The sequence below is a fragment of the Harmonia axyridis genome, chromosome X (assembly GCF_914767665.1).
Source record: "Harmonia axyridis chromosome X, icHarAxyr1.1, whole genome shotgun sequence".
Lineage (NCBI taxonomy): Eukaryota > Metazoa > Arthropoda > Insecta > Coleoptera > Coccinellidae > Harmonia > Harmonia axyridis.
The window spans coordinates 26,557,182-26,581,471 of NC_059508.1; the positions used below are offsets into that span (position 1 = coordinate 26,557,182).

Below are 24,290 nucleotides of genomic sequence, written 5' to 3' on the forward strand. Positions count from 1 at the left end.
TATTTCCCACAGTATGAGCAATACATAGTTTTGAAATTGAGTAAGCTATGAAGAATACGCTACTTTTCATAGCAGTTGTAGGAAAATGTATATTATTCGGCAGTCGCGAACTGGTATTGGAAAATTTTTACCTTTTATTTCTCGACCAAAGTGGTCGACAACCAATATGTAATTTCAATAATTGTTTATTTCAACCGATATATTTCTGTTGGATCATGTTCGTTTTTTTTTTTTGAATATTAGTTTGCGACCACTGAATTAACGTTGAAACATACTTATTCTACCTTTCATTTATTCTCGGTCGAGAACCAATTTGATTGTATAGTATATACAAAGCCACTTGAACTAGTCCATAAAAACGCTCGGCCAGATGTCTCTTTGAAATGGAAACCGCGATCCGCTAAATACCGGGGGTTTATTCGAAAGTATTGTTAGGCAATAAATTCACTGGCCCCAAAGGAATTTCTGGAAACTTGGACAACCCTTGAACATATAATTGAAATATTCTGGTTCCTCCAAGTGACTTTGGATATACTATACTTAATTCTCGACCACTTGTGGTCGGTGTTTTATATACTCATTAGTTTCTGAAAAGATATTAAGAACAAAATAACCAAATAATATTATTTAATATGAGTTCCTATTTTGAAATACTTATAGAAAATGAAAACTTTTGCAGAATAATTTTTTTACGTTCCCAGTGTTTCTTACTCAATTACCTCATCTGAAATCCATCTGATTGATATAAATATAAAATTTTTAAGTGAAGACGAGAAGCGAGCGGCCACTATTATTAGTGGTCGAAAACAAACAAAAAAATGGTCGAGAACTCTGCGGCATGGTCGTGACCCGAATGTTATTCAGATTTTCTGTTTTCACATTTCGAAGGTTGAATGCGAAGAGAACGTTTAAAATTATATGACAAATTATTTAAAACTAGCCAAAGAATCGATGAACATCAACACCTTTAAAATTTGATTAGTTTATGTGTGAAAAAGTCGTACCCGAAATCGATGTTTTTGTTAATTTGGTCGAAAATCAGAGCATTTACCCTACTTACGAATGTCAGTAGGACCGTGAAATTGTCGCAATTTTATTATACCCAAAGTGATCAGATGATAAAAAAATCTTTTCAATGAGGAAATATTGTGGCCCTGAAAAGGGCCGTTTCACATACAGATTGTATTTATGATTTCTTTTCTGTCTTCTTTGGCAAGAGGACGGCTTGGATATTCGGTAAAACACCACCTTGAGCGATAGTTACTCCCGATAGCAATTTGTTCAACTCTTCGTCGTTTCTGATTGCCAGCTGAAGATGTCTGGGAATAATTCTGGTTTTCTTGTTGTCACGTGCTGCGTTACCGGCCAATTCCAAAACTTCGGCGGCTAGATATTCCATAACAGCGGCTAGATAGACGGGTGCTCCAGCTCCAACTCGTTCAGCATAATTTCCTTTGCGTAATAAACGATGAATACGACCAACTGGAAATTGTAATCCAGCTCGGTTGGAACGAGACTTTGCCTTACCCTTAACTTTTCCACCTTTACCGCGACCAGACATTATAATATAATAATATAATACGCGAATATGGGAGAGTAAAATGATTGTTGGGCTTTGATAATTCCTCGAAAGATGGACGTTGGTTTCTATCGGAATAGTGTAAAACACTTTTATCCTTAGTCCTGGTTGTTTCCTTTTAGGAGAAGGAAACTTCAGAGAGCGTGTTGGAGTCTCACACGCTTATTGGGACGGAGTTTAGCTTTCTTCTCCGTTTTCTAAAAGCGCTAACTTGGGACGCTTTATTTTCGAGGGGCCTTGCGGATCGTAGTTAAGGGCATCTTCCAGGGTCTTGTTTGAGTGAAACTCTAGTTTTTCTAACAGCTTCCTGTTTCGGAGTCTTATTTGCTTCGAAATCGTGTCCATTTGTAGGTCTTGTCTAATGTCGGCGTTTCGGATGAACCAAGGGGCATCTGTTAATTTCCTTAGTATTTTATTTTGTAATATTTCCAGTTTATTTTTGTGGCACTTTTCAGCTTGACCCCAAGCTGTGGAGCAGTAAAGGATGCTTGGTATTATGACAACTTTGTATAGTCTCAGTTTGTTATCCAAGCTCAGCTGACTATTTCTCGCTAATAGGGGATGAAGTTGCACATTTTTCTGACTGACTTTCTTTCTGATTGCGTCGATGTGATCTTTCCACGTGAGTTTGCGGTCAAAGATCACACCGAGGTATTTAATTTTGTTGATCCACGGGATCTTTTCCCCATTTATGTCTATTTGACTTGTTGGTAGTCCTGATTTTCTGCTGAAAACAATTGCTTGCGACTTAGCTGGATTAACTTTCACCTTCCATTTTTCCATCCATTTCAGGATGTCGTCTGTGGCAGTCTGAAGGTATCTTCCACTAAGGTTCATGTTCCTTGAATGGGCAAGTACAGCAGTGTCATCAGCGTATGTGAAAATTTTCACATCTTCGTTAAAGATTCTTGGGATGTCAGACGAGAAAATGTTGTACAACTTCGGCGAGAGTACTCCTCCTTGTGGTACTCCAGCTTTAATTGAGGTTTTTGCTGACTTACAAGTGCCAATCCTTACTTGGAAGGTCCGGGACGTGAGGTAACTTTTAATGATCTTGATTAAATTTAGATTAATGCCTGCTTGGTTCATCTTGTACATTAGACCATCGTGCCACATTTTGTCGAACGCCTTCGAGATATCGAAAAATGTGGCCGTGCATGTGTGTTTCCTATTAATGTTTTGGATCACCGACTCCGTTAGCCTGAGGACTTGCTGCTCTGTCGAATGTTCCGTTCTGAAGCCGTATTGTTCATCTGGAATGACGTTGTTTTCCTCCAACTCTTCTTCCAGTCTTCTAAGGATGACTCTCTCGGTGATTTTTCCCATAGTCCGTAAAAGGCTTATGGGGCGGTGACTTTGAGGAAATATTGGGTCGTCACCTTGTTTTGGAATCATTATCACAACGGCATTCTTCCACACTTCTGGGAAGTGTTGTAGTCGGAAGATGCCATTGATTAATGTGGCAAGGTTTTGTGTAAATTCTACTGGTACGTTTTTCAGATGCGTATTGGAAATACCATCTTCACCAGGGGAGCTTCTTTTCTTTAGGTTCTTTATAACCTCCTGCACTTCATCTGCGTTAGTTGGTCTCAACGCTGAGTCGCACTGTCCTCGTAGAATTTTCCTTACTTTTCTCTCTATTGTTTCCTCAAAGTCAACGTCGTCTTCCGGGGTTTCATTCTCAGAAAATTGGAGTTCTAATCTATCAGCGAAAACGTCTGCCTTTCCTTGGTCTGTGTGAACAATACGGCCTGGTCCGTGTAATGGTAGTGATCTATTCTTTTTATTGCCCATTCGCTTCATAAGATCCCACATTGGCTTATGATGGGCGTTTGAGTTGTCACAGTCTTCGTTAATGTTCTCTAAAAGTGTTTGCCATCTTTCGTTCCTGAAATTCTGGATCTCGGTTTTCACCTTGTTTGTCCAACGGTTTGCCTCCCTTTTATCCATGGGGTTCATGGTCCTCTGAGCTTTGCGTAAGGCTCTGTTCTTGAGGCGAATCAAGTATTTTATCTCTTGAGGGAGGCTGTTTTTATCCGGGGATTTCTTTGAAGTTGTCGACGTCGATCCTGTTATAGCATTTTGGATGTCTACTGTCAGTCTTTTTGCTGCATTATCAATTTCAGTTTTGTTTGTAAGATCTTCCAAAGGTTGTGAGCTGGTTAGCAATTCATTAAACTTATTCCAGTTTATAAACCTCTCCGTGTGCAATGTCGGAGTATCGTGCCAATCTGCCAGTTTTAATATAATTGGGTTGTGATCTGAACTGAGGGCTGTCTTCGTGTGGATTTCTGGTGAATACTCGATATTATTGAGTATGAAGACATCTAGGACGTCGGGTCTCCCTCTGCCATAGTGAGTCGGTGTTTCAGGACCAACAACAGAATAGTTGTTGGTCGTGGAATGAGAGGCGAGTATCCTTCCTCTTGTCGTCGTGGTTCTCGAGTTCCATATGGCGTGTTTCGCGTTCAGATCACCACCAAGCACGATCCTGTTGGTCGAGGGGAAAACTTGGTCCAGGTCTGACGGAAGGAGAGGTTTATTCGGGGAGTTGTAAGCTGCGATGATCGTGATGGGTCTGTTGTCGGACATCGTGATATTCACCGCAGCGTGTTCCAGATTCTCCGTTTCGTAATTTTGTACTCTTTCGTGTTCAATATTTGATTTGACTAATGCAGCAACGCCGCCGTTTCTTCCGATGACTCTGTCACTTCGGTAACAGCGGTAGTTTGGGAGTGACAGTGTGTCAGCTGGTTTTAAATGCGTTTCAGATAGCAGAATGACGTCGAAATTTTCTTCCTGGACAAAATCTCCTAGTTCCAGAATTTTATTTTTAATGGAATTTGCATTCCATGCGAGCACTTTTAGAGATGTGGGCTTTCTATTTTGCATGTCTGCTTACTATTTTTGTGAGTAGAGATGTGACTTGGGCCAGCATCTCTGTCATGGATGGTTCTTTGTTTTGGGTTGGTTTCGGTTTCGGGGCCACTTTGTCTGTGTAGGATATACCCTCCACAATTTTGTTCGATTCGAACTTCCTCGGCTGGGTTTTCTCCTTCTTTGAGTTACCCGGATAATTTTTACAGCCACGGTAGTTTGCTGGGTGTGAAAGTCCGCAGTTTGCACAGACCGCCGGGGTTGTTTTTGGTTTTTCGCACTCGAAAGACCAGTGTTCTCCGCTGCACTTGACGCACTTGGGATTTAGTTGGCACGTCCCTTGCGTGTGCCCGAACTGTTGGCACCTGAAGCACTGTTTATACGAGTGCTTGGTCTTTTGCGTTTCAACGCTAATTTTGAAGTGACCCAGGAATTTTAGGTTGTAAATTTCCTTGCTTGCTTCGCTTCTTGGGAGTTTCACTAACATCATGGGGAAGTTATGTTTAACTCCATCGATACGCTTGTAAAGCTGTGTCACTTCAATTACTTCAAAGCCTTTATCTCTCAGTTGGTCTTTTATAGATGTTTCAGTCTCATGGGCAGGAATTCCCCTAATGACAACTCGTAGGAGCTTGTCCTCTGGGAGCGTGTACGAGAAGTACTGCTGGTTGTGTTCTTTCAAACCGGCAGTCAGTTTCCTATGATCATCCGCCGTTTCTAAGTGAATTTGCAAGGCCTGGTTGGTGTGCTTCGCAAATTTGATTTTGATACTTCTTTCTCTGGCAAGTTTCTCGATTGCCGGGAAAGATTCCGTGTTTTTCACCTTGATGGGTGGAATTCTTGGGATGACCTGGGGTTTTAGGGCTTCAGTGAGAGGCACTGTTTTCGTTGGCATGGGAGGGAACTCTATTCTGTTCCGTCGTTGACTGCCGAGGGGTCTGAGGTTTGTCTCAGTCTCTGTTTGGGTCTGTGGGGGCGTAATTTCCATTTCTTCGTCCTCTAGGATGGCGAAATGGTTTCTGGCTTGTGTGATTTTATTTTCTGTTTGACGTTGGGTTTTTCTCAGTCTTTTTGGAGTCTGTCTCCATTCATTTGTTTCGCTGTTTAGCTCGTCATCGCTAAACTGTGGGGTCGGGGATTCTGCTCCGTAGGTTGTTTGGAGCAGTATTTTCGCCTTCAATTCCGCGTTTTCTCTTCTTATTTCTTGAAGTTCTTTTCTGAGCTCAGTTATGAGCAGGGTAAGCTCTTGAACCTGCTTCTCCATGATAACAGGACGAGTCCTGACTCGGAGTAATTTACGTTTAAAAGTCCGTCGACTTCGTCCTCAGTTGGGTTGCGCACTAAGCACTGTCGGGCAGGTAACTTCCACTAAGACACACTCTGGAACGTATGACACACATAAGACACACACTGAATGAATTCGAATTCGAATGAATTCCTCGAAAATGTCCTCGTATACATATATATATACTCGCGGTTTCGACCAATCAGCGTAGTACGTTCCATACTCTGAATGAGGTAGGGCTTAGTATACTAATTTCATACATTGAATGCCATTGATTGCCATCCATAGAGTTTGAATTATTATTTGTTTTTTTGTTTGTTTTTTTATTTGCATACAGTCCCAATATATTTGATAATTGGTTCCGCAAACAGCTAGAAATTAACAGGAAGAAAAATACAATCGCACAGTTGACTATGCAGGTTTAGTCATTTCATTTGAATCTTTCACCTTAATGAAACATTCGTCTGTAATATATAAATCATCTAGTGCTGCGATCACTATTCTGTAAATGACATCTATCATCTGCGTATAGAGCTAGCATATTCCTTGACCTTTTTGGGGCGTTGCATATGCAGATGTTGTTGATTTTGGGCTTAGAACTGAACCTTGAGGCACTCCTGCTTCCATTTGTCTGGTGGGGATATTACGTCGTCTATTTTGACATAAAAACTCTTCAGAATCCGAAAAGCTCGAGCGTTCTATCAGATACGGATCAAAATAATGATTTTGACTTATTTATTCGGTGTGATGTCATTTTGATGATGACATCAGCATATTGGATTCCCTTCACTTCTAGGTACTGTTGTTGCCTAGTGATACCGGCAGCTAGATAGGTCAGGAGAGGAGTTTTTTTTCATCTTTCGTAGAAGTAGATTGTGTGATATTAACTACGTCCTTTGGGGAGACCTCTGATTGCTTACGGGCTCTAGAGTTTCCGTTAATTGAAGAACACGTAATGATTGTAACAGCATGATATATGTAATCTTTTAGCGTTAGTTACTCTGAGAAATACAGAGTTGAAAATTACTACACAGCAGAAAGGATGCCCCAAGAATAGGATCGAAAGAACAGCTAATAGACATCCTAATTAGGAAAAAATCTGGGTAAATCTTTTTACGACATACATATTTAAATTTTGAGAATATACAAGATCCGACCCCAATTAAAATAAACTTCCTGGAGTATGCGACTGGAGAACTATGATATCATCTAACATTCTAAGGCAAACATAACCACTAAGCAGATCCCCAATTAATGGGGGCCATTTCTATCGAGACTCCTCCACCCCTACTCAACTCTATCTATAAACAACTGAACGGCTACTGAAACGAAAAAAAAAGGTTTCAATATCAGAGGCAACAATCTACACAACAGTTGTAGAATCTATTTTAACTTATGGCTGTGAATGCTGGCAACTTCCAGAAAAAAAAAGACCATAGACAAATTAGAGATGGACATTTCGATAAGATCTTGTAGAGTTTCCAGATTGCAACATATCAGGAACGAAGAGATAAGAAGGGAAACTGGGCGGGATTTTACAACGGTAGAACGCATGGAAACTAAACAGTTACTGATATTATTTATATATATATATATATATATATATATATATATACATATATATTGTCTCCAGCTAACAGTCGTACTATAAATATCGTGAATCTTTAAGGGAATTCGACTGATAAGAAGGATTTCAGTTTTACTCTTACAGAGCCCAATGTCAACACTGGCTGAATTTATAGCAAAAATACTCTCGAATGCTTACAACCAAAATAATGACTATTATATAAAAGATTCGTTTGAATTTGCAACATTTATTAATGACCTTGCTATTCCACCAGAATATGAAGTAGTCTCATTAGATGTGGTAAACCTGTTTGGGAATATATATAAAGAACTAGTGATGAAAGTGCTAGAGACTAAGTGGAGTAAGATTGAAGAACATTGTAATGTACCCAAAACACTGTTTATGGAGATCGTTGAGTTCATACTCGATAACAACTATTTCATATTTGAAGGGAAATTTTATGTACAGACATTTGGCTGTGCTATGGGGTCCAAACTTAGCCCGGTACTGTCCCTTTATGTTATGGATTATGTTTTGGACATTTCCATTCCAAAGTTGTCCTTCAAGGTGTTTTTCTTAAAAAAATTTGTAGATGATTTGATACTTGCAATACCGAAAACAGGCTTGGAGGAGATAATTCAGGTATTTAACAGTTTTGACTTGAACATCCAATTTACAAGTGAAAGAGAAGATGAAAATAATTCTGTTCCATTCCTGGATACAAAGGTTTGCAGAATAAATAACATAATTAAACTGGACTGGTATCAAAAAGAAACAAATTCAAACAAATTCATACATTTCAAATCAGAACATCCGATAAACATGAAAATAAATTGTATCAAAGAAATGAAAAACAGGATACAAAGAATCTGCCATCCAGATATGGTGGATGCGAACATAAAGAAATTACATGAGATCTTTCGGCAAAATTCCTATCCAAAACAAATGCTCGACAAACTAATGTATGAAACTGACAGAGTCTCCATAACAGAATCTCGACGAAAACCTGAACAAATTGAAAATATAGTTCAAGATGATCCTGTAATAAAATATGGCAGCCTTCCCAACATAGGAAATCTAACCAGCAAAATTAAGAATTGTTTTAAAGATGAAAAAGTAAAAATAAGTACATACAACACGAAAACTATCAAGATGTTATACAGTAAATTGAAAGATATAACACCAAACCCACTGAAATCTAATGTAGTGTATAAAATTAAATGTTCCGAATGTGATAGCACCTATGTGGGACAAACATCTCAATGGTTAAAGAGTCGATTAACTTTACATAAGAGTGATATCCGGACAATGAACCCACGATGTGCTTTAGCTGTACACTCAATGAAAAAGGATCATAAAATTGATTTTGAAAATACAGAAGTATTATGTACGGAAGGTAAATATAATAAAAGACTGATACAAGAAATGATCAACATAAGAAATCAAGAAAATCCAATAAATAAAAAAACTGACGTACAAAGATTAAGCAATGTTTACACGTTCCTGTTAACATATCCAAACCGGGAACGAGTCTATGATGGACCACTAGACGAATAAAAATAAGAAGAAAAAGTAAACCAAAGTTGACGCAATGAGATTCTGTGATATGTACCAAAGAAAATAATTAAGTTAGGTTAGACACACTGTTTATACTTCACATCCAATTGACAAAGAAAGATTAATCCAACTGATAGAGTATTTGAGACTAATTTACTTAAAAAGCGTTAATTGATGAATTTTAACTTATTAAGGAGACAACCTCAAATTCTGTAAGTGACTGTTTTTAAAGATTTGGGAAAGTTCTTTTTGTATATGTAATTTTAATTTTAATTGTTAAAATTGTAGTAACCCTGAGGAAGGAACTAACCAGTTCCGAAAGCTTGGTATGAATAAAGAGTAGAACTGAAATCCTTCTTATCAGTCGAATTCCCTTAAAGATTCACGATATATATATATATATATATATATATATATATATATATATATATATATATATATATATATATATATATATATATAAATCGAGGTGTATGTTTGGTTGTCTCGTCTTGAATCATGATTTTCTTTGTTGGTTGAAATATACTATATATATATATATATATATATATATATATATATATATATATATATATATATATATATATACAGGGTGAGTCTTTGACTTGTACATATATTTTAACCCAAGATTCCTGAGGTCAAAAGAAACACTTTTTTCCTTTACCATTTTTTCCGATTCGGCCCGGTTAAAAAGATACAGGCTGTTGAAAATCGTTAAAAAAATGTGATTATCGGCTATATCTCGGAAATGGTTGTATCGAAGGAAATGATTTTTGAAATATAGCTTTTTTTTGATGTGATACATCTTCTCCGAACACCAGATTCCATACACATTCTTCTGTTTCTATGTTATGAACATAACATACCATCAAAATACCAGAAATTCGAAGAAACCAACTCTTAATAGTAATTTGAACGTTCATTGAAGAATATTTGGCTAATTTGAAAAATAAAAGTATTCTTCATATTTTCTCGTACAAAGCGCCGTTTTCGAATAACTTGATCTTAAAAAAAAAAAATTATCTGTGAAATTCAAAAAATTGGGTACTTTGGCTGAATGCAACTCTGTTCTATTGTGGAAAAAAAACCACAGAAATGAATATTTACTATGAAGTCATGTCTCAGATTTAAGAATTGAAGTACTAGCCAACTTAGTTTGAAAATGAAGTTATTTGAATAAGCTCACCTCAACTCCTCGATTTGATTAAAAATCACTGAGCTTTGGCACAGCTCTGATAATAAGAAGATACTTCACTAAAATCAACATTCTTTTTGAAAAGTCCAGATTATTCATAAAACCCATGTTTAAAAAAGTTTTCACAAAATAGTCCCATTATAATGACAACAATCAATATCCCACTAAAGACTGCTGCTATCGAACAATACTGTATTCTTCTTCGGCTCATTCTAACTCACATCGAAACATACCACACACATCGAAACATACCACTAGGTACATACTAGACAAATTTTCATGTGATTGAGATTGAATACTTTTATTCTTTTGCTATTCCATAAATTCATCCTAAGAGCTTATGATTGACATACTTCCAAGAGGGCCATAATTGTTTTAATGTGAAAACAAATCAGGTGAGTTGAAAGAAACCAAATATTCTATTGTGGATAATTATATTGAATACTTCTCATTTATTTTCAATGCCAAAATCAAGATGAATTAAGTAGTAAAGTTGGCTATAATGTAGGTACACATTAACAACAAATTTGATTACAAGTGGAGTCTAACATTTTCCATTGATTACAGAGCCAGAATATTTTACATATTTCCATATTTTCATACTGATGGTTTCAAAAATATTGATGCATTTCAATATTTTTATGAGATAGTTGGAACAAATCAAATGCTTCATTTCATAACAAATATCTTATAACAATAACAGTGTAAACTGTAAATGAAAATTTTAGGTTAGAACATAGATTATTCGAACCGAACTGCTGTGTTTATATTTGGCATCACTCGAAATTTGAAATTCAAACTTAAAACCACAGATTACTATAGTCTGTGTTAGATCTTTCATAGATGAATATTATTTATTTGAGATTTTAAGGTTAATTCTTGCACGAAAAATAAACAACGATATCATATAAATGAAATATAATGAATGAATGGATATGAGTATCAGAGCTAATATGGCTGGTAGCGAGCTCAATTCGTTATAATTATCGAAAATGAAATAGAAATCAAGAGAAGAATATTTAATCTTTAGCGTCAACGAAATTGGAATAACTCATTTATTTGATTATAAACACTACTTTGTTCAACAAATGGAATGTTAAACGTAAGTTTATGATGGTTTTTCTAATTTAGTAGCTTATTTCCAAGGTTCGAGAGGTATATCTTATGCTTGAGAAAACTTCAGTGTTCCGGTTTTCAGGGGTGAATTAGCTCATTTTGAAAATTTAAAATGGCTATATCTTTTTAACAGGGCCGAATCGGAAAAAATGGTAAATGAAAAAAGTGTTTCTTTTGACCTCAAGAACCTTCGGTTAAAATATATGTACAAGTCAAAGACTCACCCTGTATATATATATATATATATATATATATATATATATACAGGGTGAGTCTTTGACTTGTACATATATTTTAACCCAAGATTCCTGAGGTCAAAAGAAACACTTTTTTCCTTTACCATTTTTTCCGATTCGGCCCGGTTAAAAAGATACAGGCTGTTGAAAATCGTTAAAAAAATGTGATTATCGGCTATATCTCGGAAATGGTTGTATCGAAGGAAATGATTTTTGAAATATAGCTTTTTTTTGATGTGATACATCTTCTCCGAACACCAGATTCCATACACATTCTTCTGTTTCTATGTTATGAACATAACATACCATCAAAATACCAGAAATTCGAAGAAACCAACTCTTAATAGTAATTTGAACGTTCATTGAAGAATATTTGGCTAATTTGAAAAATAAAAGTATTCTTCATATTTTCTCGTACAAAGCGCCGTTTTCGAATAACTTGATCTTAAAAAAAAAAAATTATCTGTGAAATTAAAAAAATTGGGTACTTTGGCTGAATGCAACTCTGTTCTATTGTGGAAAAAAAACCACAGAAATGAATATTTACTATGAAGTCATGTCTCAGATTTAAGAATTGAAGTACTAGCCAACTTAGTTTGAAAATGAAGTTATTTGAATAAGCTCACCTCAACTCCTCGATTTGATTAAAAATCACTGAGCTTTGGCACAGCTCTGATAATAAGAAGATACTTCACTAAAATCAACATTCTTTTTGAAAAGTCCAGATTATTCATAAAACCCATGTTTAAAAAAGTTTTCACAAAATAGTCCCATTATAATGACAACAATCAATATCCCACTAAAGACTGCTGCTATCGAACAATACTGTATTCTTCTTCGGCTCATTCTAACTCACATCGAAACATACCACACACATCGAAACATACCACTAGGTACATACTAGACAAATTTTCATGTGATTGAGATTGAATACTTTTATTCTTTTGCTATTCCATAAATTCATCCTAAGAGCTTATGATTGACATACTTCCAAGAGGGCCATAATTGTTTTAATGTGAAAACAAATCAGGTGAGTTGAAAGAAACCAAATATTCTATTGTGGATAATTATATTGAATACTTCTCATTTATTTTCAATGCCAAAATCAAGATGAATTAAGTAGTAAAGTTGGCTATAATGTAGGTACACATTAACAACAAATTTGATTACAAGTGGAGTCTAACATTTTCCATTGATTACAGAGCCAGAATATTTTACATATTTCCATATTTTCATACTGATGGTTTCAAAAATATTGATGCATTTCAATATTTTTATGAGATAGTTGGAACAAATCAAATGCTTCATTTCATAACAAATATCTTATAACAATAACAGTGTAAACTGTAAATGAAAATTTTAGGTTAGAACATAGATTATTCGAACCGAACTGCTGTGTTTATATTTGGCATCACTCGAAATTTGAAATTCAAACTTAAAACCACAGATTACTATAGTCTGTGTTAGATCTTTCATAGATGAATATTATTTATTTGAGATTTTAAGGTTAATTCTTGCACGAAAAATAAACAACGATATCATATAAATGAAATATAATGAATGAATGGATATGAGTATCAGAGCTAATATGGCTGGTAGCGAGCTCAATTCGTTATAATTATCGAAAATGAAATAGAAATCAAGAGAAGAATATTTAATCTTTAGCGACAACGAAATTGGAATAACTCATTTATTTGATTATAAACACTACTTTGTTCAACAAATGGAATGTTAAACGTGAGTTTATGATGGTTTTTCTAATTTAGTAGCTTATTTCCAAGGTTCAAGAGGTATATCTTATGCTTGAGAAAACTTCAGTGTTCCGGTTTTCAGGGGTGAATTAGCTCATTTTGAAAATTTAAAATGGCTATATCTTCTTAACAGGGCCGAATCGGAAAAAATGGTAAATGAAAAAAGTGTTTCTTTTGACCTCAAGAACCTTCGGTTAAAATATATGTACAAGTCAAAGACTCACCCTGTATATATATATATATATATATATATATATGTCGGAAGGATAACGAGGGTAATTGTTCATAAAACAAATCATAAGGATAAGGACAGTCCCTCTCAGAGAACTGTCCTTATCCTTATGATTTGTTTTATGAACAATTACCCTCGTTATCCTTCCGACATGTTATTATTCCTGGATTCGGATGTCACGCAGTTAGTTATAGCTTTTCGCGTGGTGATGTCGGTTGTTGCCCGAAAACACATTGGGTCTTCCTGCTGAAACCACAAATGGATTGCTGGCTTCTGTTGTTGACTCTGTTTGTTTGTTGTTTCTTTCAAGTGCTGCACATCCTAACACTTGTTCACCGTACTGATGAGGGCCGAAAGCCCGAAACACGTGTCTACGGTTAGTATTTCTCTGAGAGGGACTGTCCTTATCCTTATATAGATATATATATATATATATATATATAGATATATATATTGATATATATAGATATATATATATATATATATCTATATATATCAATATATATTTTTTTTTTTAACAATCACTGTTTGCAACAGGTTTATATATATATATATATATATATATATATATATATATCTACTCACACCACGAATGGGCTGGTTGAGATGCATCTAACTGGGAACACAGCCAAACTTGGACTTCACGAAGATCTAATAGAGAAGGCGCAAAAGGAGATGATCTTGTGGACCACGAGAATTGTGAGAAGTTTCCTCAGAAGCAATTGAGTGTTGCCTTGTTCTGAGAGGAACCGGCAACCTCTAAGCCTTACCCTGCAACGGTATAAATATATATTTATATATATATATATATATATAGTAACAATTGAAAAGCAGGTAAATAACATTGAACCGAATATATATACATATATATATATATATATATATATATATATGATATTGGTGTTCAAAATTATCAGACATGGTATAGGAAGTTGACGAACATATTCGAATTATATTAGTATGGATTATTTCAAATTGATAAATCTACATGTCGTTAACGGTGAAATTAGAGATCAGACTATAATTATAAGTTTTAAAAATTTGTGGTTCTGAAAAGAACCGTTTGATATGCAACAACAATTCCTGCTTTATTTGGAACTGGTGTATTTTGTTACTGCTTTAGTTCCTTCGCTGACGGCGTGTTTTGCCAACTCACCGGGCAAGAGAAGGCGCACTGCTGTTTGAATTTCCCTGCTGGTTATTGTCGAACGTTTGTTGTAGTGAGCAAGTCTACTCGCCTCGGCGGCGATGCGTTCGAAAATATCATTAACGAAACTGTTCATGATGCTCATAGCCTTGCTTGAAATACCCGTATCCGGATGGACTTGTTTCAATACTTTATAAATGTAGATAGCGTAACTTTCCTTCCTCTTGCGTTTCTTCTTCTTGTCGCTTTTAGAAATGTTTTTTTGGGCCTTGCCAGCTTTCTTGGCAGCTTTTCCGCTAGTTTTAGGAGGCATCTTCAATCGATCAATCTGACGATAAGTGAAAACTAAAAAATTACACACAAGGATCTTTGGTTTCTTCTTGGATTAGTGTTTGAAACACTTTTATCCTTGGGCTTGGTATATTCCCCATAGGATGGGGGAATTTTGTGGGCGTTATTACTTTATTTTTTCGCCTTCAGTGGTGGAATTGACTATGATCTCCCTCTTCGTTTAGCGCTAATTTTGGCCGCTTTATTTTTGATGACTCCTCTGGGTCGTAATTTAAGGCCTCTGCCAAAGTGGGGTTGGTGTGGGACTCGAATTTTTCCAAAAGTTTCTTGTTACGTCGTCTTATTTGTTTAGAAACTGTGTCAATTTTTAGATCTTTTCTGATGTCATTATTCCGGATGAACCAAGGGGCGTCTGTAATTTTTCTGAGGGTTTTGCTTTGAATTACTTCAAGTTTTGATTTATGACATTTGGCAGCTTGCCCCCAAGCAGTGGAGCAGTATAGTATCGACGGGACGATTACCATTTTGTACAACCTCAACTTGTTGTCAAGGCTGAGTTTGCTCTTTCTGGCCATCAGAGGATGTAGTTGTATATTTTTCAGCGTAGTTTTTCTTTTGATTTCTTCGATGTGATCCTTCCACGTAAGCTTACGGTCAAAGATCACACCAAGGTATTTAACTTTGTTACTCCAAGGGATTTCTTCACCATTTATTTCGAGTTGATCGCTCGGTAGAGCGGCTTTTCTGCTGAAAACGATTGCTTGCGTTTTCTTTGGATTTACTTTGATTTTCCATTTCTCCATCCACTCCAGAATTGAATCAGTCGCTGATTGGAGGTATCTTCTTCCCAGATTCAAATTTCTGGAGTGGGCAAGCACAGCGGTATCGTCAGCATAGGTGAAGATTTTCGCATTTCCGAAAACCCTTGGAATATCCGATGAATAAATATTATACAACTTCGGCGAGAGAACACCTCCTTGGGGAACCCCCGCTGTTATTGGGGTTTTAGCTGATCTGCAAGAGCCAATTTTGACTTGAAATGTCCGGGATTTGAGGTAGCTGTTAATAAGTCTTGTGACTGCTAGGGTAGTGCCAGCTTGGTTCATTTTGACAATTAGACCTTGGTGCCACACTTTATCGAACGCCTTGGATATGTCGAAAAATGCGGCCGCACTGATGTGTCTCATATTTATGTTATTGATCACGTTTTCTGTTAGTCTAAGTACTTGCTGTTCAGTCGAGTGTTCTGCTCTGAAGCCGTATTGTTCATCAGGGATGGTATTGTTGCTTTGGAGTTCTTCTTCGAGTCTTCTAAGTACAATACGTTCAGTGAGTTTCCCCATGGTGCAGAGGAGACTAATAGGACGGTGACTTTGAGGAAATAAAGGGTCTTCACCTTGTTTAGGTATTAGAATTACTATTGCATTCTTCCATGCTTCAGGGAAGTGCTGAAGGCGTAAAATGCCGTTTATTAAATTAACGATATTCTTAGTAAATTCTATGGGGCAGTTTTTCAAATGGGAATTTGTGATACCGTCTTCGCCAGGAGAGCTTCTTTTCTTGAGATACTTTATCTCTTCAAGAACTTCCTCTGCGTTGGTTGAACGGATCGTTGCGTCGGATTGTTGGCGGATGATTCTTCTTGCCTTTCTTTCAATTGATTCCTCAAAGTCAATGTCGTCGTCGGGGCTGCGGTTTGGGGAGAACTGTAATTGAAGTCTGTCTGCGAAGACATCAGCTTTTTCATGGTCTGTATGAATAATACGGCCTGGTCCATGTAATGGTGGAGATCTATTTGACTTGTTTTTGAGCCTCTTGTTCAGGTTCCACATGGGTTTGTAGTGGGCGTTGCTATCGTTGCAGTCTTCATTGATTGTTTCCAGAAATTCCTGCCAACTATCATTTTTGAACTTCTGGATCTCATATTTGACTTTGTTGGTCAAACGATTAGCTTCCCTCTTGTCCCTTGGGTCCAGAGTTCGTTGGGCTTTTCTCAGAGCTCTGTTCTTGAGTTGAATCAGCTGTTTGATTTCCGGAGGTAAGCTGTTCTTGTCCGGGGAGTTTTTGATTTTTATTTTTGTCGCTTCAGAAATGGCTGCTTGAATGTCCACTGTCAGTCTTCTTGTGGCACTGTTAATTTCCATCACGGTCTTGGGCTCTTCTAGGGGTTGGGTGTTCTTGAGCAGGTCAGTGAACTTTCTCCAATTTATTTGCTTCTCCGAGTGTTGAACTGGGATGTCGTGCCAGTCTTCCAGCTCTAGAATTATCGGGTTGTGATCTGAACTCAGGACTGTCTGCGTATGTACTGTGGAAGAGTATTCTATATTATTGAGGAGAAAAACGTCCAGCACATCGGGTCTCCCTGTCCCGTAGTGCGTTGGTTGATCCGGACCAACAACCGAGTAGTTGTTGGAGGCTGCATGCGCGGCAAGAGTTCTGCCTCGTGTCGTCGTGGTCCTCGAGTTCCATAGACGGTTTTTAGCGTTCAGATCACCACCAAGGATTATTCTGTCAGATGAGGGGAATATCTGGCTCAAATCAGAAGCAAGGAGGGGTTTACTCGGAGAGTTGTAGGCGGCTATAATTGTGATGGGCCTGTTGTCGGACATCAGGATGTTCACTGCTGCGTGCTCTAGATTTACAATGTTGAAATTGGGAATCCGTTCGTGATGGATATTTTTCTTCACTAGGACAGCGACTCCACCGTTTCTTCCTGTGAGGCGGTCACTTCGGTAGATGTGGTAGTTAGGGACCGACAATGTGTTGGCTGGCTTCAGGAACGTTTCGCATAAGAGAACGACGTCAAATTTTTCTTCTGCAACGTAGTCCCTGAACTCCGGGAGTCTGTTCACGATGGAATTTGAATTCCACGCAAGCACTTTTAGAGAGTGCGGCTTCCTATTTATTGAGGCTACTGGCAATCTTGGCTAATAAAGATGTGACTTGGGCCAACATCTCCGTCATGTTTGGTTCTTTGGTTATGATCTTGTTTTCAGTCTTTTTCGGGGCCACTTTGGAACTGTAGGACACGCCCTCTACAACTTTGTTAGAGTTAAACTTCCTTTCCTGAGTTTTGGGCTTCTTTGAGTTGCCCGGGTAGTTCTTGCAGCCTCGATAATTGGCTGGGTGGGGTAGGCGGCAGTTGGCGCACACGGCAGGAGTAGTTTTTGGTTTCGGACATTCGAATGACCAGTGTTCCTCGCTACATTTCACGCATCTTGGTTTCAAGTGACATGTAGACTGAGTGTGGCCAAAGCTTTGGCATCTGAAACATTGTTTAAATGTTTGCCTTGTTCTTTGGGATTCTACTTGGATTTTGAAGAAACCTAGATGGGACAGGTTGAAAATTTCTTTACTGGCTTCGGTGCGGGGAAGTTTCACCAACATCAATGGGAAATAGTGTTTCCCGCCTTTCACTCTCCTGTATAGTTGGGTTGTTTCGAAAACTTCGAAGCCCCGTTTCTCTAATTTTTCTTTGATCGATTTCTCGGTTTCATGTCCGGGAATGCCGCGAATCACAACGCGGAGTAGCTTGTCATCAGGCAATGTATAGGAAAAATACTCCTGATCGTGTTCTTTCAGACCTGAGGTCAGTTTTCGATGGTCGTCAGCAGTCTCAGGGAAAATTTGCAACCCTTGATTGGTCTGTTTTGCAAATTTTATTTTTATTTGACGTTCGTCTGCCATCTTTTCAATTGACGGGAATGAATTAGAGTTCCTCACCTTGATTGGAGGAATTCTTGGGGGGGCTTTGGTTGGGATTGGTTTTAGTGCTTCGGTGAGGGGCACTGATTTCCTTGGCATTGGCGGAAATTCTATTTTATTCAGTCGGGGGTTACGGGGGGATCGATTTTCGGTTTGAGTCTCTGGTTGGATTACTTCCATTTCTTTATCCTCGAGGATTGAAAATCGGTTTCTTATTGAAGTCGTATTGTTCTCTTCTTTTTGGCCTCTGAATGACGAACTTTTGGGGGCGTGGTTGTTTTGGGTGTTCCTCTGGGTGGGGGTTGCTGATGTGCTGCCATCTTTACCGGTTTCGCTGTTGGGGGCGTGGTCAATTTGAGAGTCTTCATCGTCTGAGACCATGGAGACTTCATCAAGTTTTTCGTTGACTTCAAGGTCTGAAAGGATTTCAAACCTGTTTTCTGTCTGAATTGGGGAATTCTCATTAGATTTTGGGAGTGTCTTCTGCCTTTTCGATTTCCTTGACCTCCTTTCGGGAGTTTCACCCGTTGGGATACCCAATTTTTCGCCTAATCTGATAAACAATGTTCTCAAAATTTTTTCGTCGGAAGCAAAGTAGTCCAAAATTGTCTCCACTTGATCTGCTGTCGGCTTGACCGGGGAACTACTCGTCGTCGCATCCATGACTGTCTCACTCGCGTTAGAGACGGTGGAATAGATCAGGGTTCTGATCGAACCCGCTCCTAAGAGCGTTTTTCAATGGGCCTGTTTGCTTTACAACAATCACACTTGAACAACACAGTACACTGAAATTACAACATACACAATCACAAAAAATAACTCACCAGTGGGCTGGGAAATCACTACTCACTGCTGACACGTCTTACTCTGTCGACTAATCTCACTCGACACCTCTGACAATAATCTCACTAAAAAAAAAAAAAAAAAAAAAAAAAAAAATTACCTTCTCAGTGTAAACTTTTTATTTGAGATCGTACCACCTAAATTGACTCCACCTATTTAAGTTCGGGTATATACCCGAACCTACAAACTTCAAAAGAAAATAGAAGTTGGTCCCGGGTCATCTCCGACAAAACCATTTAGGAACCATAGCACTGCCTTTCACAACACTGCTGACGCATCACCTGAATAATCAACTGATGGACATTTCATCAAACCCGAAGAATTAAAGCTTAGCACAGAGTTCGATGGACTCTAGCAATGGCGAGTGTCTGCAAAAACTACCGCCATCTCATCGTCTATGGTATTCCAAACATGTCGCAAGCTAGATTGTTGTACATTAACCCTTACTGGTGATGGGATGTTATTTACAACTTGTATGCTCATTATCCTCTTCAAAATGTTATGAAACAGTCGGTGGAATGCTGATTAGAGAAGAGCTATATTTCACGAACTGTGATTTAACTGAGATCAGAATGTCACAGGTAGTCACGGTTCCGAAAAACGAATACAGAGCGTGACGGGATCACAGTTTGAACATTTCACAGATCTTTTCAGGGCATATCATCGTCCGTTGCAATCGTAAATTATGAAGGCAGCCTGATGTTTTTATTGCTTCGGAACCTTTTTCGACTAACATAATTGCATATTTTTATGACAATCCCAGCATCGTAGGCAACTTCGCATGCTGTAGGAAGTATTTTTGTAGAACTAGTTGAACAATAAATACTTGCTGCAAACTAATAACTACTGCATTACTGCATAATTGGTGGTGGCAATAAAATTCTAATTTTATGCTTATCTTTGATAAACAACCCCAAAGAAATTCTTTCTATATTGAAGTTGTCGACCGAAGCAATAAATGGTACTCTGTATTATAAAAAATAAACGAAAACACGTCAGCGACATAATAATAATAGGCGAAAGAATAATAACAGGCGAAAGACCAGCAATCTTTGGGCTTTCTTCACAAAAGTTGATGTAAATTATGCTACTTGTAATTTATGCAAGTTGAAATTATCTTTCAAAATCACCTCTTCAAATTTGAGGAAACATTTGAAAAATCGATATCCTTCTGTTACGTTCCTAACTAAATCTGAAATAAGGAAAAGAGTTGAATATGTAAGAAAAATGGATGTTTTCATAACAATTTTGCTTTGAATGAGTGACCAATTCGAGTTGCAAAGATAAACGAACTAAGGTTTGGGTGATTCATACAAATATTATTAACAAGCAACCTAAACAGTGATCACGTCACGCTTTAATTTCACTGATATCATAAAGTAACGTTCACGTTTCACAACGTGATCTAGAAATCACGGTATCGCTTCTCTCTAATGCTGGTCATCAGAATCTTTTGCAGTTGAATGATCGAATTGGAAATAAGACGGCATAATTTGCTTCCAGCTTAAAATAAGCTATTGCGCCAAGATATAGAGGATATCAAAAGACTGATGAAAAATCCATAATCAAAATTGAAATTCGTAACGCATTTTGTTGGAAGAAATTAAGTAAGGTTATATTGCACTATTGATATCGGATCTTTAATTTGGGATACCTTATAAGAAATCAATCAATTGTATAAATGTAAAAAAAAAAGTTGTGGTTCTGAAAAGAACCGATTTTAAACTTTGTGAAAAAGATGCTTAAGCACGTTCGCCACGGATACGTCGAGCAAGTTGAATGTCCTTCGGCATAATGGTTACTCTCTTGGCGTGAATGGCACATAAATTTGTATCTTCGAATAGACCGACCAGATAAGCTTCGCTAGCTTCTTGAAGGGCCATCACGGCGGAGCTCTGGAAACGGAGATCGGTCTTGAAGTCTTGGGCAATTTCGCGCACTAACCTTTGGAAAGGAAGTTTGCGAATCAACAGCTCGGTACTTTTCTGATAACGACGGATCTCACGAAGAGCTACGGTACCTGGACGGTAACGATGAGGTTTTTTTACGCCACCAGTAGCGGGTGCACTTTTACGTGCCGCTTTTGTGGCAAGTTGCTTACGCGGTGCCTTTCCGCCAGTGGATTTTCTTGCGGTTTGCTTCGTACGGGCCATCTCGAGTATGGGTATAAACTAGTTGAGGGAAATCTTAGATTCATCTATTTATAGCGGAATAGGTAGGCGGTTCCACTGCACATTCTCGCAATATCATTGGTTGGTCGTGTAGATCTAGTGGTGGGGAAAACTGTGATGGTATAAAAGCCGTATTTTCCGCTAAAACCTTTAGTTAATTCTTGTTATTGTAGTCGTTAACTGAAAAATGACTGGCAGAGGCAAAGGTGGTAAGGGTTTGGGAAAAGGTGGCGCTAAGCGTCACAGGAAAGTTCTACGAGACAATATCCAAGGAATCACGAAGCCCGCTATCAGAAGATTGGCCCGCCGCGGTGGGGTGAAACGTATCTCTGGTTTGATTTACGAAGAAACTAGAGGTGTACTTAAGGTATTCCTAGAAAACGTTATTAGAGACGCTGTAACTTACACCGAACACGCAAAAAGGAAGACTGTAACAGCAATGGACGTCGTATATGCTTTGAAACGCCAAGGTCGTACGTTGTACGGTTTCGGAGGTTAAATTTCACCATCGAAATATTGCTATCGGTCCTTTTCAGGACCACAAAGTTAACTTTTTCTCGTTTTTTCCATTACACAAATATCATACAATCCGAAAGCAAACAAAATTCCCACAAAGCCTAAGCCTGTCCGTGAGATGGGCAACCAAATTACTATGACGAGATAATTCTTTTGGAATTCAGCGTTAAGGGTAAACAGCTAACATTTTCATTCACCTAACTATAAATATTATTTATTAATTTTTTTTTTACTTGGAATTGCTGTGACCATACGATCGCAAAATGTAAAAATATTCCGAGGACAAACAAAAGTGTTATCTATTCAAGTTTATAAGCATTTGGTTAGTAGTGCACTAGGAGTAACATTTCTCATCCAAATTTTATTGCCACCTTATTTTATCAATTTGAACAAATTAAGAAATGGGCTTATATAAATTATTCCATAAAATATTTTCACAGAATCGATGACGGTAGGCGGCGATAAGATATATAATTATTTCTTCTGCGCGTTCCGTTCATCAACTTTACATCGACAACAGAATAGTAAAGAGTCGAAACAATTTCGTACCTCGGCATGGGATCATTCGAGGGAAATCCGCTGTAGGATTGAAAAGGCAAGAGCAGCTTCCATTAAAATGAAAAAACTTTTCACGATTCACGACCTGAACAAGAAGACCAAAATACGACTTCTGAAGTGCTATGTCTTTCCTGTGCTTCTGTATGGGTGGAGTCATGGACGCTTACTGAAGCTTCGTGTAAGAAGCTTGAAGTATTCGAGATGTGGCTCTACAGAAGAATACTCCGAATCAATTGGACAGAGCACATGACCAATGAGAGGGTTCTAATATTAGTCAACAAGAAAACTGAAATTGTTGACACCGTGAAGAGGAGGAAACTGGAGTACTTGGGCCACATCATGCGGAATGAACAAAGATACAGCCTTCTCCAGCTTATACAGCAGGGCATGGTTGGGGGAAGGAGAGGTCCCGGCAGGAGGAGAATTTCGTGGCTCAGAAATTTGAGGGTCTGGTTCTGGGAAACAACAATTGGACTGTTTCGTGCAACAGTGAATAAGGTCACAATAGCCAGAATGGTCTCCAATATCCGATAACGGATTGGCACTATCAAGAAGAAGAAGTTCCGTTCATCCCACCCGTTTGAGTTGATAATTCTCGCTAAGTTAATCCCCTCCGCGTATAACGAGATCACACATTTTCTAATCGAGAAGCCAATTTTCTCATTCCTATCCCGTATTGCACAATATTTCACACACGGTACAATCCATATTATATTTACAAAGAAAAAACATATATATCAACCGTTGAACTTATCTCTCATAAGGGTGTCAAATATGAACCGATGGGTTCATATATATATATATATATATATATATATATATATATATATATATATATATATATATATATATATATATATAGAATGTTTATTTTTTCTCTTTATTGTAACTGATAATTTTTGTTGATATCTTGTAGAAGCCCTGAGGATGGATTGAATAAAATCCGAAAGCTCGGCAAAGAAAACAGAGTATTTTTTTGGTGTTCACACCGATTCCCTGAGAAATCATTCTGTATAAATCACGACCATTATTGCGTATATACTTCGAAAATGTGATTACGAGATCCCTGTAAAATTTCAACGCTACGAGGTCCATGTCTTATAAACCAACAATCCGAGATCCTTTCCTATATACCCTATATACATTGTATACCGCGTGGCAATGAGATCCGTTCAACGTTGCCACTAAGACGGATCTCGTTAGATGCGAGATAAGTATCAAAATCTTTGTATATCGATAAGGGTCAAAATCGCATATTCGTCGGATCTCGCAAGATGCAGAACATGTCGTGTACTTGGAATATGTATTTATGCCAACGCCAGAGTCAATCATTGTAGCAGGTGTTCCTATTTCATCAGTTTTAGGGCTGAACTCTGTCATAATCTCACCGATTTTTGAGTGGTCGAAATTTAAGTTTCGACTCCCTGTTGATGAATTCGTCTTCAAATGTAAATCTGTTTGCGTGTTTGTATACACGAAACATTCGAGATGAAGGACAGTGTACTTGGGTGGTTTCGTATCGCGAAGTTCGTTAACTGGTAAAATCTGACCAAGATTTTAGTGAATATGTCTTTTAGAAATGTTGAGTTTCTATTTATTTCAAAACTATGAGTTTGACTTGAATGAAATTACGCACTCCCTTGAAATACGACAATTTGAAGCCT

The 24,290-nt window shown here is 37.7% G+C and overlaps 4 protein-coding genes across 4 annotated transcripts; 1 reads left to right on the forward strand and 3 right to left on the reverse strand.

Moving 5' to 3' along the window:
* Positions 1-1,096: 1,096 nt before the first annotated feature.
* On the reverse strand, positions 1,097-1,605 carry LOC123686098 (histone H2A). The gene has a single exon (XM_045626081.1). The coding sequence runs from the start codon at positions 1,559-1,561 to the stop codon at positions 1,187-1,189; it is 375 nt and encodes a 124-aa protein (XP_045482037.1). The 5' UTR covers positions 1,562-1,605; the 3' UTR covers positions 1,097-1,186.
* Positions 1,606-14,435: 12,830 nt separating this feature from the next.
* Positions 14,436-15,304, reverse strand: LOC123686101 (histone H2B-like). Its single transcript, XM_045626083.1, has one exon. The coding sequence runs from the start codon at positions 14,853-14,855 to the stop codon at positions 14,484-14,486; it is 372 nt and encodes a 123-aa protein (XP_045482039.1). The 5' UTR covers positions 14,856-15,304; the 3' UTR covers positions 14,436-14,483.
* A 5,756-nt stretch (positions 15,305-21,060) lies between these two features.
* LOC123686000 (histone H3) lies at positions 21,061-21,539 on the reverse strand. The gene has a single exon (XM_045625903.1). It carries the CDS (start codon positions 21,532-21,534, stop codon positions 21,124-21,126), a length of 411 nt encoding a protein of 136 aa, XP_045481859.1. The 5' UTR covers positions 21,535-21,539; the 3' UTR covers positions 21,061-21,123.
* Positions 21,540-21,702: 163 nt separating this feature from the next.
* Positions 21,703-22,097, forward strand: LOC123686001 (histone H4). The gene has a single exon (XM_045625904.1). It carries the CDS (start codon positions 21,740-21,742, stop codon positions 22,049-22,051), a length of 312 nt encoding a protein of 103 aa, XP_045481860.1. The 5' UTR covers positions 21,703-21,739; the 3' UTR covers positions 22,052-22,097.
* The last annotated feature ends 2,193 nt before the right edge of the window (positions 22,098-24,290 follow it).

Bases quoted from the DNA above. Each gene is read 5' to 3' on its own strand.
- LOC123686101 (XM_045626083.1), bottom strand. From the start codon at position 14,855: ATGCCTCCTAAAACTAGCGGAAAAGCTGCCAAGAAAGCTGGCAAGGCC.
- LOC123686001 (XM_045625904.1), top strand. From the start codon at position 21,740: ATGACTGGCAGAGGCAAAGGTGGTAAGGGTTTGGGAAAAGGTGGCGCT.
- LOC123686098 (XM_045626081.1), bottom strand. From the start codon at position 1,561: ATGTCTGGTCGCGGTAAAGGTGGAAAAGTTAAGGGTAAGGCAAAGTCT.
- LOC123686000 (XM_045625903.1), bottom strand. From the start codon at position 21,534: ATGGCCCGTACGAAGCAAACCGCAAGAAAATCCACTGGCGGAAAGGCA.